Source organism: Mirounga leonina, unplaced genomic scaffold (assembly GCF_011800145.1).
Source record: "Mirounga leonina isolate KUSES-001 unplaced genomic scaffold, KU_Mleo_1.0 Mir_170, whole genome shotgun sequence".
Taxonomy (NCBI): Eukaryota; Metazoa; Chordata; class Mammalia; order Carnivora; family Phocidae; genus Mirounga; species Mirounga leonina.
In genome coordinates, this window is record NW_023270433.1 from 19853681 (window position 1) to 19872392 (window position 18712).

The following is an 18712-nucleotide window of genomic DNA, read 5'->3' on the forward strand; positions in this document are numbered from 1 at the left end:
GCTGTAGAATATTTATTGACATGGAAACATGGATACACTACACATTGCTGAATGGAAAAAAACAAGTTAGAAAGTTGTGTGCACCAACAGCCCCAATTTGCAAGTAGATATATGTGTATATAAACAAATGCCTGACAGGATACACCCCCCAAATGTTAAAAGTGGTTATCTCTGGGTGTTGGGATTAAAAGCGAATTTCATTTCCTTCTTCTGGTTCAACTGTATTAAATGTTTTCTTCATATTAAACACCAATCACTTTTTGTAACAACACGACAAAAGTCAACTGCCTTTAAAAAACAAACCAACAACTGTCATATCTCCATTGGTAGAAGCCCCATGGAGGGGGGTTGCAGAAAGTCAAGCCTGTACCCATGCTCGATCTGGTGGTGACAGCTCCCATGACTGAGTACCTACTACACGCCAGGGACTTCGCACAATCCAACCCCTCGGATGTTCCCAAGAATCCAGTGAGATAGGGGTCCTCATCTCATTTGACAGATGCTAGGTGACCCACCACTACCTGCACAGCTACCGAGAAGCAGAGCTGGGGTTTGAACCTTAGCTAGGTCTCCTTGTTCCTAAGGGAGGGTGGAGAAAGGTCCTGAGCTAGTAGGCCCTCTGCCCTGTAGGCCCTTGTCCGCCGTCCCTGCAGACAGGCCAGGAGGCAACAGAACAAGTTAGCAAGGGTGGGGACACCAGCAAACGGAGGGCGTGGTGCTGGAAGGCCCACCGGCAGAAGTCAGGGCTTGGGGGCAGACTAGCCGTGCTCCTCGCCTGCTGGGCGACTCTCAGGAAGCAACCACATCCGGCCCCAGGAGTTCCCAGGCCCTGTGCACGCCTAGAGGCAGTGAGAGAAAGCCTCCCGAGGCCCGCAGCTGCCCTGCTGAAACAGCGGGAGGAAAAGAGCCTACGAGCTGGGGCCTTTGCCCTGGGCTCAGCCACTGCTGGCCAGTCCTCTCCCCTCTTGGGGCCTGTGGGGCCTCCTCTCCTGTGTGTGGACGGGGTGTGAGGGCTGATGGCTCCGGGACCCTCCCAGATCTAAATCCTCTGAACCTCTGGCCCTTCCTCACAGAGGGCCTGGCAGGAAGAGGAAGGGGGCGAGGTGCCCCACCCAGCTCCCCAAGGATCCCCCTCCTCTTCCCCTCAGCTCCATTCCCACCACTATTTTTAGAACAGGGCACAGGGAGCATCTCCACCAGTCCTGCCATGCTCAGAGCCCCAGGTAAAACAGCTGCCCATTCATTCCACTCCAGCAGGAACACACCAGGAATTTATAGATGGGCCAGCCCACTAGACAACCTCTCCCCACGCCATTAGCCAAGCCATTTCTCACTATTTCCATGACAGCCCAAAGTGGTTACTTTTGGTGGTGACTTACTTTTCCAGCTGAGTGAGACAAGGAGGGCATCTCTAGGACATCTGTGCCCCACCCGCCCACCACCCCCAACCTGGCCGACTCTTCAAAAGTCCCCAAAGAGGAACACTGGCCTAGAAGCTAGAGGTTTGGGGCCTACTTCCAGTTCTAGCACCAACTGCTTAGCCCTTGGCCAGGTTCTTGACCCTCTCTTGGTCTTGGTTTTTATAAATCAGCTTGTTCATCAACTGGTATTAGTGTGGGAGGAGGGAGGATTTTCAGTTCCACATTCAAAGGTTCAATGGTTCCATCAAAATTCTAGTCATTCATAAAATAAACACTGTACTCATCGGCTTTTGGGTACGTGTTGAGTTGTGTTCCCAGAGTCCGTCTGAGAGTTGATTATGGGTCTCAGAATGCATTCCCCCACTGAAAACTCTGTTATAAATGGTGGTCAGCTCCTCAGGCTAGCCTACTTACTTAACCCTGAATGTTCTTCCACAAGGAACAATAGCCAAAAGCTATCACAGAGAGCTGCTCACATTTGAAAGACACTGTCTTAGGAAATTTACCTGGAGTAGTGTTTGAGTGAAAGAAGATATACATTAAAGTCAATGGAAAAAAAGTCAGTGGTGACTTCTGGGGAAGAGTCTGAAGGAGATTTCTGACCACACGAGAAACGAAAGGCACTGCGTATTGATCACCACAAATTCCACTTGAAAGAGCCGACCCAGTCATGGGAAAGGTTAAAGAACATATATATGTGAAGTTCAAACAAAAGAGTCTGGTGAGTAGAAAGGAAGAAGGAAGAGGGGAGGATTTGGGGCTGGAAAGCTCTTTGTACTGGCTTCCCAGGGGCCAGCCTGGAAGGAGGCACCTTTGGGTGGGGAGGAGGCAGCAATGTGCTTATAACTTGTGTACCTATGACGGGGATCCCTTCCCGTACAAGATCCGTTAAGTATACCTTATGTGTCACGAGTCCATGATGAATATTAACCATGTACAGCATTTGCATATATCCACCGCGCATACTCTTGTTTCAATGTGAAGACCAAAACGTCTGTTTTCTCTCTTCCTTTAACCTGCTGTTAGAGTCCTGAGGCTTTGAGGATGACTCCTGGAGCCCATTTAGACTCAGCTGCCTCATTTTTCTTGGTAAAGAAACAGATGATCAGAGAGAGAAAGTAATTTGCCCCAAGTCACACAGTGAGTTACGGGCACCATCAGGATTGGAACCAAGATTTTCAGAATCCTACTCTGGTTTTCTCTGAGGGCAAGGGGTTCAGTGAGAGGGGAGGCCACAAACCTGGGGAAGAGAGCCATGGGAGCAGCTCTGGTCAGTTTGTCCTTTGCCTCTGAGAATGCCAGGAATCAGCACAGAATATGGTAGTATCCAAGACCCTGAAATGAGCCTGGCCAGATTGTTTAATAAACCAGGTGGGGATCCAGGCTCTGGTCTCACCAGATGGAGGCACAACAGAGAAAGCTCTCAGCCAAGACAGGAGATTTGACTCAGCCACTAACTTGTCCCATGACTGTGGCCAGGTCACTTCCCTTGAGTTACCTTTGAGACTCAGTTTCCTCATTTAAATTCTAGAACACGAGAGGCTTGAACCACAGGACCCAATTCTATTCTACAACATCTCCTGAGCATGTCGTACTAAGGATGGGGCAGTAAGAGAAAAAGAAATAGATAAGATATGACCACCACTGGCTCCCAAGGAGCTCACAGTCTTGCAGATGAGACATATCTGCTTAACACACTGTGCTAAGGATGAACAAGATACCACGGGAATACAGAGAAGGAAGCACTGACTTCTGGTGCACCTTTGACACACGCCCGAGAGCGGTGTCTCAGGAGAGGGGCCAAGCCTTAAAGGTTGAGGACTGCAGGGACAGCAAAGGAGGGCAGGCAACTGCAGGTGGAACAGCCAAAACATGAACGTGCACAGTGAGTTTGGAGAAGGGTTGAAATAATCCAGTGCGGCCGGACTGTAGCCATGCGGCAGGAGTATAGCGCACCCAGGGAGAGCCTTGAGAGCCAAGCAGAGACCTGGGCTTTACTCTGACAACAGCCTCCCACGTGGTCTGAAGCAGCTTGGATGGTCTGTGATTGCCAGAAAGCAGTAATACAGAGCGATCCAAGGCAGGTGCTCTGGAGCTGGGCTGCCAGGGTCCAATCCTTGCCACCCCAGCTGCGTGGCCTTGGGCAAGTTTCTTAACTTCTCTAAGACTCGGCGTCTTTGTCTACCAGTTGGGTGTAAGGAAAGTAGATGTGTAATGGGGATAATGAACCTCATGAGGGCTGGAGTGAGTGTTAAAGAGATCACAGAGGTCACAGTGTAGGCGCTCACCGGACCACCTTGTGTTATTGTTCTACCCTTAAACCAAGTACCTGGGAACAACTGCAGGATGGTGGTCCTGTTTGGAGAAAGGCTTGAGGGAAGATAAGGTCAAGACAGGATGGAGGGTCAGGTCGTGCTGTCTTCATTAAGAGCTAAAGCAGGAAGTGCACCATGGTGGAGGAGAAGAGCAAGATGGCGGAGTGGGCAGTCTGTCCAGAGCCAGGTGGGCAGCAAGCAGGGGAGAGGAGAAGGCTGGAAAGACTGGAAAACACTTGAGCCTTTTAGGGAAAAGAGTCTGCTTCCTGGGGGGAATATCTGAAATCCAGTCCAGCTGATTCCCAGTTACTTGGGGTTGAGATTTGGTACTAGTCAATTAGCAAAATCTGGGCCCGGAATGCAGAGCAGACTCTCTCCCCACCTTTGACAGGGCTCAGGTCAAAGGCCTGCTTCCAAGACTCAGGTCCTAAACCTGTAGCTGTCCCTTTCTGCCTTTGGCCACAGTTCCATTGCTGCTGGGCACCCAATACTGTGTCTGCTGATCCTCTTGAATGCCAGACGCGAAAGAGAAAGGGGCATCAGCCGACCATCCCAGTGCCCCCTGAGAGCCTATCTTCAGGAACTCTCTCTTGCCCTCCATATCAAATCTGGTGTGAAGCTCTTGAGCTTTTCTGGGCCACCCCTCAGACATATGAACTCTGGAAGCTTACTCTCCACTATGTGGAGAATAAGACATCTCATTCATTCGTCCTAAAGCATCTCTTCTAGAGCTAAAAGGTCCACAGCTTCCACATGCACGATATCATCCTCCCGCCTCTTCCAGAAGGAGATGATTGATTTCTCTGCTTCCACCCCCAAAAGGCAAACCTTGGCATCTGGGAAGAGCAGTGGCTTAGGCTGAAAGTCTTTGGCTTGAAGACTAGCTTGGCCTCTTGCCTGCTGTGTGACCTTGGATAAGTCATTTAACTTCTCTGAGTCTCAGTCCCTTTCATCCGTACAGTGAGGCTGCTGAAGGCCTGGGGAGAGAATAATGCCTAGGGACCGCGGCTGCCATCCCGGAAGGCCCTGCTGTCCCTGTGAAGCACCCTCCCACAGACAGCCTCCGCCCTCACTCTGCAGACCCCCACTTGGGGCTGTGTGTGAGAAATGAGGGATTTGGTGCCTGAACTGATGAAAAAATTTTAAATAAAGGATTAAAACAAACAAACCAGACATACTTAAAGAAATGTCAACATTATTTCCAACAGGTCCCAGCTCCCAAAAGGTCAAAAGGCCAGGCCAGCAGAGACCCGGCAAGGCTACTTACAGGAGAGACAGAGTTTCAAAAAGACCCAGCGCCTGCGAACTAAGAAAGCACGGGATCCAAGGGTGTGAGGGGAACTTAAAGGATCACTTTGTATTCAAATCGCACAGATGGCCTTTTCAACAATAAATGGTATGCTCCCGTCCTCCCGGCTCCCAGGCCCCAGACACCAAACCAAGACAATTGGACCATCAGGAAAGAGACCATTGTGTAGGCTTCTTAGCATGATTTACGTGGAGGGTGGGGCCCAGCCGTGTTTCCCGTGATTATGACTCTCAGACGCAGTTTCCATAGCGTGTCCATCATCCCGGACGGTGGGGACGGACTGGGACGCTGAAGAGCTCCAGCCACCCGGTCATATTTCATCTTCTCAAGCCCGTGGAGCCCAGTGAATTGTTTCATCGATTTGAGAGGCAGAGCGCCGATGGCGCTGTGGCTCACCACAGTCCCTGGCCAGATGGGCCCGGGCTCTCCAGGAGCTGATGTCCGCTCCCCCGGCAGCCGGCCGGGCCTAGGACCCCAACGGGAGCGCCACTCAGGTCGGCGGCGGGTCGGGGACAAGCTGGGAGGAAAGCCCTGCCCCTGGGGCTCGGTGTTGTGTTCGGATTCTCCATGTCCCTGTGGCCAGAGCTCCTGTCGTCCTCACCTATCTGGTGACCAGGTCCCAGAGAGTCAAGCTTGCTGCCTTCCCAGACAGGCAATTCTCCCGGGCCTCACATTCCCCTTAATGTCATTTTGTAAGGGAATCAAATGAAATCAAAGTGCCCCTTGCTGTCTGTGCAGACGCAGCTGCTCCGCCTCTGAGAGTTAACCCTGCGGGCTGAGTCCTGGCCCACAGACACCGTGTAACGCTAGGCAGCGGGCCAAGCCGGTTTCCCTGCGGCGCTGGGACATCAGCCCGGTCACTGGCCGATACATTCCATCCCCCCTGTTCAGGGGATGTCTGATCTTGCCTACATGGGAGGTCAGGGACGTAGTATTCTCTTCTGGGCCATCCTTCTTGGAGTTCAAGTGGCCACAGCCGCTGAGCAACCTCACCAGGCATAAGAGCCCTCTCTAAAGGCACTGAGAAGGTCTTACAGGACACGATGCAGAGACCATCCAAGGTCCAGGGGCTTTTCTGGCCTGAGCCATCTCTCCAGCCTCTTTGACCCCCTTTTTCTATGTAAGTGACTATGGTCCTACATATACCTTTTGTGTTGGAGCTATATTACTCGGACCTGTGACCTCCGGCTTCCCTCCCGCTAGGTCTTGGCAGTTAGAGAAGGGCATGAGAGCTGAGCTGCTCCAGGCCGTGAGCAGGCTGGGCTCTAATCACTGTCCCCCAGTAGGTCTTCCTTTAGCTGAGCCACACCTAGCCCCAGTCCCTGAGCCTTGGGAGCTCTGCAGAAAGCAAACCAAATCCACTTCCAGAGGGCTGAGTCCCAGCTTCCTGTCGGGCCATTCAGCACAGGATGGAGGGACAGCACAGGCAGTCCCTGCTGAGGCCTGGGGGCTGTGAACTTCCCACCTGGGCCACGTGAAGCCCCTGCTGCTCCCCCCCCTTCCAGGGCCATTGTTAGAACTCGGCCCTGGTGCCCGCCCAGGCCCAGCCAGGAGGCTCTGTGAGGCAGGCTCCAGTGCTCACTTGCATCACTGAGAGAATAAGACACAGTGGAGGAGAAGGGGGGTGGGGCCAGGAATTCTCTCTTCTCATTCCAGAACCTCCACCACATCCCAGGGTCTGGAAAGTCCCATACTTACCTCCCCAACCACTATCCCTATCCCGGATGGGCCACCACTGCTCCTCACCTGGAAGACCGAAGGGACCCCTTAACTGATCTCTGCACATGCACTTGCGTGACCTGGCCCCCACACACCCACCTGGTCTGCCTCCTCACTCAGCTCCAGTCACGCCGGCCTTTGTTGGCCCGAGCATGCCAAGCTCCTTCCCATCTCAGGTACTCGCCGCAAGCTGTTCTATTTGCCTGCAACACTCCTTCCAAAGTCCTTGACTGGCTAACTCCTTTCTGGCCTGCAGGTCTCAACTTAAACATTCCCTGCCCATCCCCCACCCACCCACACACACAGTAATATTCTCTCTTAAAGGAATTCTTTTCTTCATAGGTGATCAGTTTGTAATCACGTGTGTGTGTGTGTGTGTGTGTGTGTTGGTGTTGATCTATTTAATGCTCACTCCCCTACTAGGACTGGTATCTTGATAAGAGCAGAGACAATGGGGTGCCTGGGTGGCTCAGTCATTAAGCATCTGCCTTCGGCTCAGGTCATGATCCCAGGGTCCTGGGATCGAGTCCCGCTCCGGGCTCCCTGCTTGGTGGGGAGTCTGCTTCTCCCTCTGGCCCCTGTCCCTCGTGCTCTCATGCGTGCTTTCTTTCTCTCAAATAAATAAAATCTTTAAAAAAAAAAAAAAAAAGAGCAGAGACCATATCCACCTCATTCTCCACAGAATCCCCAGTTCCTAGTCTAGAGCCTGGCATAAAGTAGATGCCCCCCAAATATCTGCTGGATGAAGGAATGAATGAATGAGAATAGATGAAGAAGTGATTGCGTGGAGATGTCTTCTGGCAGCGGAGGCTGATGACATTGTTCTCCGTCATGGCTGACCTCTGCCAACCTCTCCTACGCCCCCAAGGCGGGCCCTGGAACCACGGGAAGCCCAGATGCTATTTCTCCTCCTTCTTCCTTGTAGGGAAAAATCTGAGTCTTCTCCATTTGGGACGTGCCCATAGGGCCTCTCATACCACTGTGGTCCTTCTGATGCCAGTCCACACACACCCGTGGGGCCACTCCCTTCAGATGACCCTAGGCCCACCATCTTGGTCCTCCGTTTTGGGTCCAGTTGAGGTGAGGTTACTGTGTGGTAGGGGATGCCCAAGAAAGGGTTAAGTTGCCAGAAGCAGAGTCCCGCCCTTGGGATTGCTCAGCCAATCAGAGTCTGTCCTGATGAGGTAAAGCTTCTATCCTGGGTAGCATTGGTTGAGTTGGCCGGCCCCATCTCCTGCTGGAGAGAGCCATAAGGGTGGAGTTTCTGTGGAACCAGACAGAACTGGAATTAGCTCGCTGTCTACTAAGGCCAGGGCTGCCTGTCTCCAGGACCTGCCCCTGTTCCTTCCTAAGGTGCTCAGACAGACCCTGGCATCACCGGGGCCCCGCCTCTAGCTGACCAGTGGAGATGACAAGGCGTCACATCTGGGAGAAGTCTCAGAGCCAGAGCAGGCCCAGGAGGCCTCAGTTTCCCTGCCTGCACCCTGGAACACAGCAGGCAGTTACCAGGCAGTGACATGGAGCGATCATCCCATGCGCTCAGGGTAGCAGCATTCAGCTTCAATAAGCAAGGCCACTAGAAGAATCGTCCTAAATAAACATAGCTTTAAAATGGTAACAAAAGCAGCTAGTTCACAGAGTTCTTCTTGTGTGCACATGACATGAGCTTACTCGTCACGAGAACCCTGTTAATCCATCCACTTTACTGATGAAAAAACTGAGTCTCAGCAAGGCTCGGTGCCCCACCTGAGGTCACAAAGTGGTAAGAGTTTACACCTCCCATATCACTTGCCGTATCGTTCTTGAGCAATCCGTTGGCAGATCTGTCTCCGCCCCTGGACTGCGATCTCGCAAGGAAAGAACGTGGCAGATCCATCCGTGCATTCCCACCGTGGAGTCCAGGGAGTACCCCGAGAACGGAGCAGTCCCTGATGCCCTGCGCCCCTCGCCTACCTGATGGCTGTCGGAAGCCTAATCTCCTCAGAGCCTTCCTGTGGCCCAGGCCAGTGCTGTGCGTGTGGTGGGGGCTCAGTGGAGGGTCACAGAGTGGAGATGACGAATGTGTGGCCCAGACCCCACCAGACGGCTCTGAGGACGCAACAGGCACAGCCTTTAAAGCGTGGATCGCCATTCCCAGTCACCTCTGTCCAATGAAAGGAGAGTTCCATAGGACAGGTCCCATCCATCTCTGTGACCCCAAAGGATCTAACCTAGTGTCTGGCACAGAGGAGGCATTTGTTATGTGTATTTGATTGAATAACCAAAATAAGATGCACCTATTTGTCCCTACTGGCTCAGAACCTCAGTGGCCCCAGGTGGGATTACCTGTGAGTTATTCTAGATTAGAAGCATCCCAGCACTCCCCGTGGCGGGGAGTCTAGTAAAAGTTATCCAAGGCAGAAGAAAGGTAGGTTCCCTCCAGGAATAGATCCTGAAGCAAGTAGGCAGAGTTCTGATGAGAAAGAAGGGTGTGGTGAGTGGTGAGTGGAAGGAAGCTGGGTCTTAATTCTACAGAGAGAAGGGGAGCTCACACGGGCCGACCCAGGGCAGCCCCGTCCCTAACCGCGGGCACCTTAGAGGGAGCTGGAGAAAGGCAACAGAGCTCCCAGAGAAGGGGTTCAGGCCAGACACTGCCTGCCTCATTGTGTCCACACTGCCCCAGCTGGAGCCCCCCCCAACCCAGACAGCAACCCACAGGTACTCCGGGGACAGCACGGAAAGCCTGTGACTTCCCCAATGGACCCAGCCGCTACAGGCAGCTGAGTTCACAGCAATCCAGGCCTGGGGGAATCTGCAGGGCAGGGTTCCCTCATGGAGACTGCATGACCCCAGGCCCTCCATGATAATCTTCCATGGGAAGCTTTCAGGATAATCCCAAAGTTCAAAGAGCCAGAAAGAGCCACCTGACCCATGCCCGATCAGGACCACTGAGGAAGAAGCTGCCAGAGGCCACACACAGGTAGTGGCCCAGCTGCCTCTCTGTTGTTCTTGGAATCCATCTTCTTCCAATACCTCTGCCTTTCCCAACAAGCATTTCATGTTCGGGGCATCCCATTTATGGTTTGCAAATTTGGGAAGAACTCTGCATTCCTTGAGATGTGTGAAGGGTCCCCCATTCCAGGGTATCAGCAAACACTGTTGAACAGGGTTGAGAAGGGGCGGCATGGGACTCTGGGGAGTTCCCTTGCAAACCCCTCTTTCCCCAGAGAGGCATCTGAGTTAAGGCTGGGAGCAGCCTGGGGAAAGGCTTCCCCCATGTACAGCAGAAGGCGGAGCATTCTCAGAAAGAACAAAGAAAGGAAAGGCATTTAAAAAAAAAAAAAAAAAAAGCATGCTACTCAGTCAGGACAAATTAATCAAGCAGGACTCTTTCTGCCTGAAAAGCAAGAAGCTGGGGCCTGAGCTCTGCCTGGTCTTCCCTCTTCTCTCTCCCTGGAGGTCAGCAACCTTAGCAGAAAGGCTGTGGCCCAGCCCTTGGCAAAGATGTTCACAGTCACCTCCGAGGCTGCCGGGACCTGGTGGAGCTGAGCACAGGTGGACGACCAGTGGGCCAGCTGGATGGCCACCAGGCCAAGTTGCTAAGGTTGCTAGAGCCCTCCTGGAACTCCATGGGCCTGGAGAAATCATACTTACCAGAATTTCTCTCGGGGAGCTTTTTGTAAGGGACCAGAAGGAATAAGTTGCTAAGACTCTTGAAGTGTGTATGGTGGGGGTGGGGGTGGGGGAGGTTGGGCTTGGGACCCCAAGGGGTCTGCCTGCCTAACAAAACATGGTTACATAACTCCCTTCTAAGGATGGTGGTCCAGTGGGGTACGTAGGGCTGCGCCAGGGTTTAGTTCTCAGGCAAGGAGGCAATTCTGAGGTTGTCCCAGTGCTCAGGCCCTCCTTCTTTACCCTTTTCCTACCCAACACACAGCTGCTCCATTAAACACACATTTAAAGAGTTTTGATTTGAAGGGGCGTCTAACTGTTGCCAGCCCAGGGCGCCCACAGGTCTCGGCGTGGCCCCGAAGCTGGGCCCCAAACTCTGGGGACCTTCCAGTGTCAGCCAGCCAAATCCATAGCCTGCAGTGCCCAGAGCCTGTCTCAGAAATGCAGACTACCTTCAGCCACTCAAACTGTCCTCCCAACCGAAGATGGACAGACTGCCCAAGGCACCGAGAAGACAGTTGCCAACACACTCCAGAGCCTGCAAACTCTGAAGTTGAAGCAGAAAGAACTCTTCCCCCCACACCAGAAGGAGCTAAGCCCAAAATATAAGAAAGCTGGGGGGCATGAGTTTAGTCATGGATCATCCCAGGGACCGCCCCAGTGAAGAGAATGGTCTGGTTTCTGACTGTGACCAAGCCAGGATCAAGGGTACAAGGCAGCCTACAGCCTCAGCAACAGGTCTCTGATCAGTAGAAGAACTGGACAATGGGAGGGTAGCCACAGGTTGCTGGGGCAGAGCTGGGGGCGGTGCACGCCCCACCGCTGTGGTTGAGCGAGCACCTGCTGCGTCCCAGGCAATGTGCCATGAACTGCGTATGCACCATCTCATTTAACTCTCCTGGCAACACTTCGGAGGAGGAACTGTTGTTCCCAGATGGAGGCACCAAAGCACTGAGTAGTCGAGTGACTTGCCCAAGGTCACACTGCCAGTCAGCGGTAGAGTATGAGTCGAAGTCCGTGCCCTTCCCGCTCTCCCCCTTCATCAAAGTTACTCTTGCTTCTGGCTAGTATAAAACAAAATAACTTTCAAGTCTGAGATTACAGGAGCCTCAGACTGTTACTCCCTTCCTTCAGGACTAGCTGCTGGGCTGCTATCTACCACCACTGCTCCAGAGGAGGCTGCCCAGAAACCTCCTGCCCTTAGCAGGCCTGTCCCCGCAGCCCCCACCGTATGCCTGCCAAACACATGGGAAGAAGAAACAGGCCGGCAAGTTTACTGGCTGCCACTTGCTTTCATTCATCCTCTCCCCCTGAGCCAGCAGACCAACCACTCAGATCCTCCTGCAGCCAACCAGACCAAACCCCCAAATGGCCAACACTTTCACCAAAGAGAAGCCCCCCGCTTGACTCACAAATGGGAACTACAGCTGGGCCCGGTGGCTAGCATCCGGCTGACAAAGGGGAAGGCCGGGATCTGGCTCCTGTCCCATCCCTTCCACAGGCACCGGACCAGCTGCTTCAGGGCGCCCATCCCAGGTCAGCCTCAGCTGGGAGGTTCTAATCTTCCCTGATGCTCCAGCTGGCCAGCCCCCAGTCCCCAGCAAACTCCACTTGGTTCCACTTGGCTGTGGCCTGCAGCGAACTAGAAACAGCTTCTGCCACAGACATCACCTCCCAACGATGCCGGCCCTCAGCCAGCATTAAACGCCCGTGTGCTACCCCTGGGCACGACCTACCGCATGGCAGAGGGGGACTCCATGCCAGGCGGCAGCAGCGGGCCAACCCAGATTCGACCTGGCCAGAGGCAAACCATTGAACAGAGCCGAGAAGCAATGGCCGTGCTCCCTTAGGCTCCGTCGCTCTACCTGAGCCATGCAAAACCCACCCGGTAGACCCCGTGAGACGCCAAGGGGGAGAGACACTCAAGCACGGGCCTCCCTGCCAAGAGCTTGTTGCTCAGATCCAAGTCCTAAGCTGGAGCTGGTCCCGAGCTCAATTTGGAGGCTTGCAGGTCTGGGCTGGGGCGGGGAAGCCAGGCAGCCAGGGCGGCGGCCACCGGCCAGGCCCTTACCTTGCTCTCCGGGGGCGAAGCCATCAGCTGTTGCTGCTTAGCGATGTTCTCCGACAGGCACCAGCACACTCTCTTCTTCTGCTCCTGCGAGTGCGCTTCCAAAGTGAATAAGCACTCTGCCTTCTGACGTCAGGGAAAACAGAGGAGAGGATGGTCAGGGCTGCTCCCTGGTTCAGGGGGCTCCCAGGCCCAAGCCCATCCCTGAGCTCCAGAGGGTGAGGCTGCAGCAGCGGGGGGGGAGGGGGGGCACTAAAAGCCACAAATGCACACTAATCCCCAGTGACATCGAGGCAGCCAGAGGAGCAAGGAAGCTGGTTCGGGGGCCAGCTGGCGAGCGAGTGGCGTGTGCCCGCGGGTTGGGGTGGGGGAGGGGGGGAGGGTTAGCTCCCCACACAGTGGAGGCCTGTGGAGAGCCACAGGACAGAAATGGTGAGGTCACCCCCGGGGACAGGCAGCACAAGGCGGCAGCTGCAGGAGCACATGGGGAACCCAGAGGGCCAAGGTCTCCGGCCTGCTCACAGAGCCCCCCTCCCCCCACCTGGGCACACGATCTGATCACAAGGCCAAGGTTAGATGGGCAGCTGGACAGACATACCAAGAGAACTCAAACAGAAACTCAGGTCCCTTCTGAAAGTCTCATGCGGGCGTAGTCACGTGGCCCCTACAGCCACACGCGTGCCTGGCACCAGAGCTGGGTCCAACCCGGGCTCCTCAGCTCAGCCAAGTGCAAGGACAGGCTCCAGCACTAGCACTGCTGTCATTCCCATCTCGCTTTGCCATCTAACCTCGTTAAGTGCAGTCTCGTCCCCCCCAGCTAGACTAGAAAATCCTTCCAGGAAGGCCTTTCCCATCTAGGCCCAGCACAGTACTGGGCAAGTAATGGCCTTGGTAAGCTCCCGGAGGGGCTTCCGGGATGAGGTCAAAGCCAGGCCAGTTTTGGCATAAGCATCAGGGCTCTGCCAAGACCCAGGGAGGCGGCCGCGGGGAGTAGGAGCGTGCTGGGGGGAGGGGCGGGGGGGCGGTAGAGCATGCCCAGGGCTATCATCCACTCTAGAACACTCTGGTCAGGGGACTGCAGGCTCTTTCCAACTCCGCTGGAATTTGATTATAACCTCACAGGGCTGTGATTACATGAGCTCAGCCAGGGAGCTGAGAGCATGAGCTGGATGGCTTGGAACAGAGAAAAAGACAGTGTTTCTATGCAGTCCTTCCTTGTTTTGCAGTTGGACAGGCCTGGCTCAAATCCCAGCTTTGCCACTTCCTAGTGGTGCACCTTAGGAAAGCCTGTCGAATGGGAGTGGGAATGACATGACCCCCTCTCAGAGCTCCTGAGCCGGTAAGTCACAAGAACAATCGGAGGCCTCGACAGACAGCAGCTACCGTTGTTACTGCTCTGTACTTTGCTCATTTAATAAATAGTTATTGAGCGCCTACTACATGTCAGGGACTGTTCTAGCTCCTGGGGGTGAAGAAGCAAATAAGAGAGACTGAGCTCTGGCCCTCAGGTTGGGGAAGAGACAATAAACCAAGAAACAATGAAATAATATCATAACCAATTGGGAAAGGCCAAAACGGAGAGGTCCCGTCTGAGCCTGGTGGTCAGAGAAGGCCTCTCCGCAGGGGCAGCATTTGGGCGAAGGCCTGAACGATAAAGGCCAGCAAGGCAAGTGCTTGGGAGAAACTGTTCCAGGCAGAAGGAACAGCACATGCGAGGGCTCTGAGCTGAGATGGTTACCAGCATCATCAACTAGCATGTGGGGACATTCTCTATTCTGCTATCCCCCCGAACCCTAAGGGATGCCACCCTTCAGGGCGGGGCCAGCTCCCCTGCTAAGTGTTCCCAAGCGCGCCAGCCACTCTTCTCCTGCCCCAAAGTGCTCAGAAGCTGATCTTCCTAAAAGCATCAGAGGAGAGAGGGAAGAAATTGCCTCCCCTTGGCTTCAGGGAACTGGGCGGATATGGGGAGGCAATCCTCCCACTTAACAACAGATTCCCTCCACTTCTCAGAACTCCCAGCCTGCTGTAGGGGAAGGACAGGCCCAGCAAAAAAATACCCCAAGATTCCCCTGAGGGAAGCCAGGCAGGGCAGGAGCTGACCAGAGGGTCCTGGGCTCCCTGTCTCATCATGTTCCCCTGCCAGGTGAGGAGAGAGGCAAGGACCACGGTCCCTTCCAGCTTGGAAAGGCCATCTCTCCACAAAGCTGGTCCTGCCTCTACCTAGCTCTTTGGGCTTCAACAAATCCCTTAATCTCCTGGAGCCAAACCTCCCTTTTTCTTTCTGTGCCAAAGCAGGAATTCTGCCTTAATAATAATTCCTTTTATCTAACTATCCATTTTAAAGAGCACTTTCCTACCCATGCTCTCATTTTGTTCTTGACAATTGCATGAAGAGGTAGGGAGGTTCCTGGATGGTTACTCCCAATTCAAGGAAGGGGAAAACCAAGGCTCCAAGCAGCCAAGGGCCTCCTCCAGGCCCTTATTGCCAGTGAGCAGCAGAAGGAAGGCTCAAAGCCTTGCAGAAACACCCGTTGAGATTTCATCCCCCAAACCCGAGGCGCCCCGGGAGGCCCTGACTGGGCTGCTGCCGGCTGGCGGGAATGCTCCTCCTTGCAGAGTGGGCCCAAAGCGACCAGAGCACGAAAGCCTTCGAAGAGCTCAGTCAGCCAGCGGCTCGAAGGGCAGCCACAGAGCTCACTGGTAACGTCTTGTACTACTCAGCACTGCTCTGAGCTCTAGGATGGTGGCCGCCTCCTCACAGTTACAGGGCTACCAGCATCCTCATCTTGAGTCACCCCCCACCGACATGCCGTACCCCGCACAGTGCTAAGCACCTCACCAGTGGGGTCTCGATATTTCTTCCAACAACCTTGCAAGGTAGAAGCTGTGATTATCTCCATTTTACTGACACCCACAAGAACCACTTCCTCTCCCCTGCCCTGTGGATAATCTCTTTTTAGAAAGTCATATTTCTCTCTGCCTGGGATGGTGACCGTATGACCTGTCTCAACAGCAGAGTTCAGGGCTGAGTCTCTGGCTCTGAGAGCTTGAAGCCGAAAGCCCCATAATGCTAGGGAATCCAGAAGCCTTTTGAGCTACCAAAGACCTAAACCCAGGCCTGGCCCGGGGCCAGGGATTGGCTGTCTTAGATGGGCAAACATTTTGGGGAGGTCCTTGCTCCCTAGGCTCCTTTCTAGGAGATTTTGGAGGCTGGCCTGGTGAAGAGAGAAAGCACAGAACCAACTCCCTCCAGGGAAGCTGAACTCCCATCTGCACACATCTGTCCCAATCAGGGACCCCACTGCCTGCCTGACTGCTCTACATATGAAGGCTGTCTCTTAATCCCCCACGTGATCTAACTCACTGGTTTCAATGCCGTTGCACACCGTGCCCTCCTCTTACCAGGATCCAGGGCTGAGGCTGTAAGCAGCCTTGAAGGCATCCTCACGTAACTCACCCAGAGACAGGGCTCCTGATGGGGCAGCACTGGGCCTGGACCTCTGCATTCAAACATGAGCATCCTCAAATCCAACCAGAAACCCAGGTCCTCCTGGCCTCTTTAAAACCCCCATCTTGCCTCACGTCCTTGTTCCTAAATTAGTATTATCTTTATAGGAAATAAAACCCCTTCTGCTACTGTTTGTTCACTCGCCTTGACAAACCTTTAATTCTAATGACCTGATGACACAGGTAGGAAGGAAAGGCACAGCCGTTGAACCATTTTTCAGATGAGAACACTGAGGCTTGGAGATGCTAAGTCAGCGGCCCCAGGAGACCTCAGGAAAGGACAGTCAAAGTCTGTCTTCTGCCTCCTCCAGAGCCTGTAATCTTACCACATTTGTATAACTCTATATGTACAAGGAACATGAGATATTCTTCTTAGCTTTCTTTTAATTTTTTTATTTTTTATTTTATTTTATTATTTTTAAAGATTTTATTTATTTATTTGAGAGACAGAGAATGAGAGACAGAGAGCATGAGAGGGAGGAGGGTCAGAGGGAGAAGCAGATTCCCCGCCGAGCAGGGAGCCCGATGCGGGACCCGATCCCGGGACTCCAGGACCATGACCTGAGCCAAAGGCAGTCGCCCAACCAACTGAGCCACCCAGGCGCCCTTTAGCTTTCTTTTTAAAAGGTCAATAAATCATTGGTGATGTCTCTAATGGAGAATAAATGAATATGAAAAGCTCTCCCCCCATTATGAAGCTGACAATCATAATAACTTCCATTTATGGAACACTCACCGTGTGCCAGACTCTGTGCTAAGTGCTTTGGTCAGGGTATCTTATTGAATCTCATTTAATCATTACGACAGCCCTGCCAGGTAGGCCCCATCAGCCTTGTTTCAGAGAGGAGTATATGACTTGCCCAGACCTCTCAGTCAGGAAATGGCAGAGCTAAGATTCAAGTCTAGGTCTTCCTAACCCCAAAGCGCAAACTCTTCAATGAAGGGAGCGCAGGATCAGATTCTAAGAGACCGGTCCTTGACCAACATGCCCTTTTGTCCCAGGGACCCCGGTGCTCTCGAGCCAGGAGGGAGCTGCGTCTGCCCCTGGGCTCCCAGGGGCTGAGGGATACCTGTCCAGGAGAACAGAGACTCCAGGGCCGAGCACTATTTAGGACAATCCCACCCAGGACCTACTGCTGGGAAACACCCAAAGCTGGGGCCGCCCAGCCAACTGAGGCTTTCTGAATGTAATGGGAAAAATCCCTCAAACTCCTGACTCTCTTGCCCCACTTTCTTTTTTGGGTGCCACCTGTATGTTAGACAATGAAGATACACCGCTTGTCAGAGGTCCCGTGAAGGGCGCCTGGGTGGCTCAGTCGTTAAGTGTCTGCCTTTGGCTCAGGTCATGATCCCAGGGTCCTGGGATTAAATCCCACATCGGGCTCCTTGCTCAGCGGGGAGTCCGGTTCTCCCTCTCCCACTCCCCCTGCTTGTGTCCCCTCTCTCACTGTGTCTCTCTCTGTCGAATAAATAAATAAAATCTTTAAAAAAAAAAAAGAAGGTCCCATGAAGATGTGAGTTTGGGGTTCCCATGGGATCCCAGACCATCGTGTGGAGCCTCTGTGGGGCTACAGAGCAAGCAGGCACCCTGGCTTCCCGTTACAGACGTGCCTCTCCCCACAGCCTCTTAGGAGAAAAGAGAGGCCTCTGGCTGCCTGTGAGCTCCCATCTCCCAGCCCCTTTGGGTCAGAACTCCTGGCACTTATAACTGAAATAAAGGCCCTGGATCAATATCCCTTCAGCAATCTTTGGAGAGTGGGGAGGTCACAGCTCCCTGGAAGCCAATAAGCAGAAGTGCTTTTCTCTGGGCCAAACAAACCAGCCCGGCCGGAAGCTCTCCTGGCATTAAAGAACCTGGAGCTTCATCTCAGGCCCTGCCAGTTCACAGCTGCTAGGCTGTTTGCTGGGCGCTGTGGAACTGAATCCCCACTGGCTCTGCAGGGCCTCTAACAGCTGCTTCCTGGGCCTGGTGGAGGTGTGCCCACACGGGGGAAGACATCCGATGCCTTCCTGGCCCTCGGGTCGCCACTGGAGGCAGCCGCTGAGCGGGGAGCCCAATGTGGGACTCAATCCCAGGACCCCAGAATCATGACTTGAGCCAAAGGCAGACACTTCACTGACTGAGCCATTCAGGCACCCCCCTTCTAGGCACTTCTGTGTCCACTGCTCCTCCACACAGAGGTGAGAGGCACTGAGGCGGGGACCGCTGTCCCCATTCCACAGGGCAGGAGCCCTGCCCAGGACCACGGTATGAGCCTGGCCCCAGAGCCCTGGACTAGACCAGGATCAATGTCTTCCCACTAGCACCAGGCCACAGAGCTCTCTCCTCAGATCCAGAGGCAAGGACTCACCTCTGCTAGATACAGCACACAGAATTTCAGGTCTTCTGAAGAACCTTGGAGGGAACAAAAAGTAAGACTTGTGTTAGAGTCGGCTCCAGAGTCTAAGCAGCTTGCCCCAGCACCGCCAACTGCCTCACCCAGAAGCCCGTATGTGGTACCTCTTGGAAAAAGAGGAAGAAAGAGGCAGGCACAGGGGACAGGGAAATCTCTGGAGGAAAGCCCACTTAGTAACTAAGCAGATGGAGACACAGCCACAAGGCCTTGGCCCACAGGTCAGCGTCACCCAAGGAATGCTATGGTCCCACCCCCATGACAGGTAGCCAGGAGCACCTCTGGGCATCAAACAGCCAGGGGCAGGGAGCTGTCGTCCATCTCAAAAG

The 18712-nt window shown here is 53.8% G+C and overlaps 1 protein-coding gene across 2 annotated transcripts in view; it reads right to left on the minus strand.

Annotated features, from left to right (window-relative positions):
- Window positions 1–4914: 4914 nt before the first annotated feature.
- LOC118017779 (regulator of G-protein signaling 3-like) overlaps window positions 4915–18712 on the minus strand; it is a 70262-nt gene continuing 56464 nt past the window's right edge. For both annotated transcript variants that reach the window (XM_035015996.1, XM_035015997.1), the window contains 3 exons: window positions 18342–18385; window positions 12487–12609; window positions 4915–8028 (listed from right to left, as the gene is read on the minus strand). In XM_035015996.1, coding sequence (XP_034871887.1) covers window positions 7921–8028; window positions 12487–12609; window positions 18342–18385 — 275 coding nt within the window. In that variant the 3' untranslated portion in view covers window positions 4915–7920. The remainder of the gene's footprint in view (window positions 8029–12486; window positions 12610–18341; window positions 18386–18712) is intronic.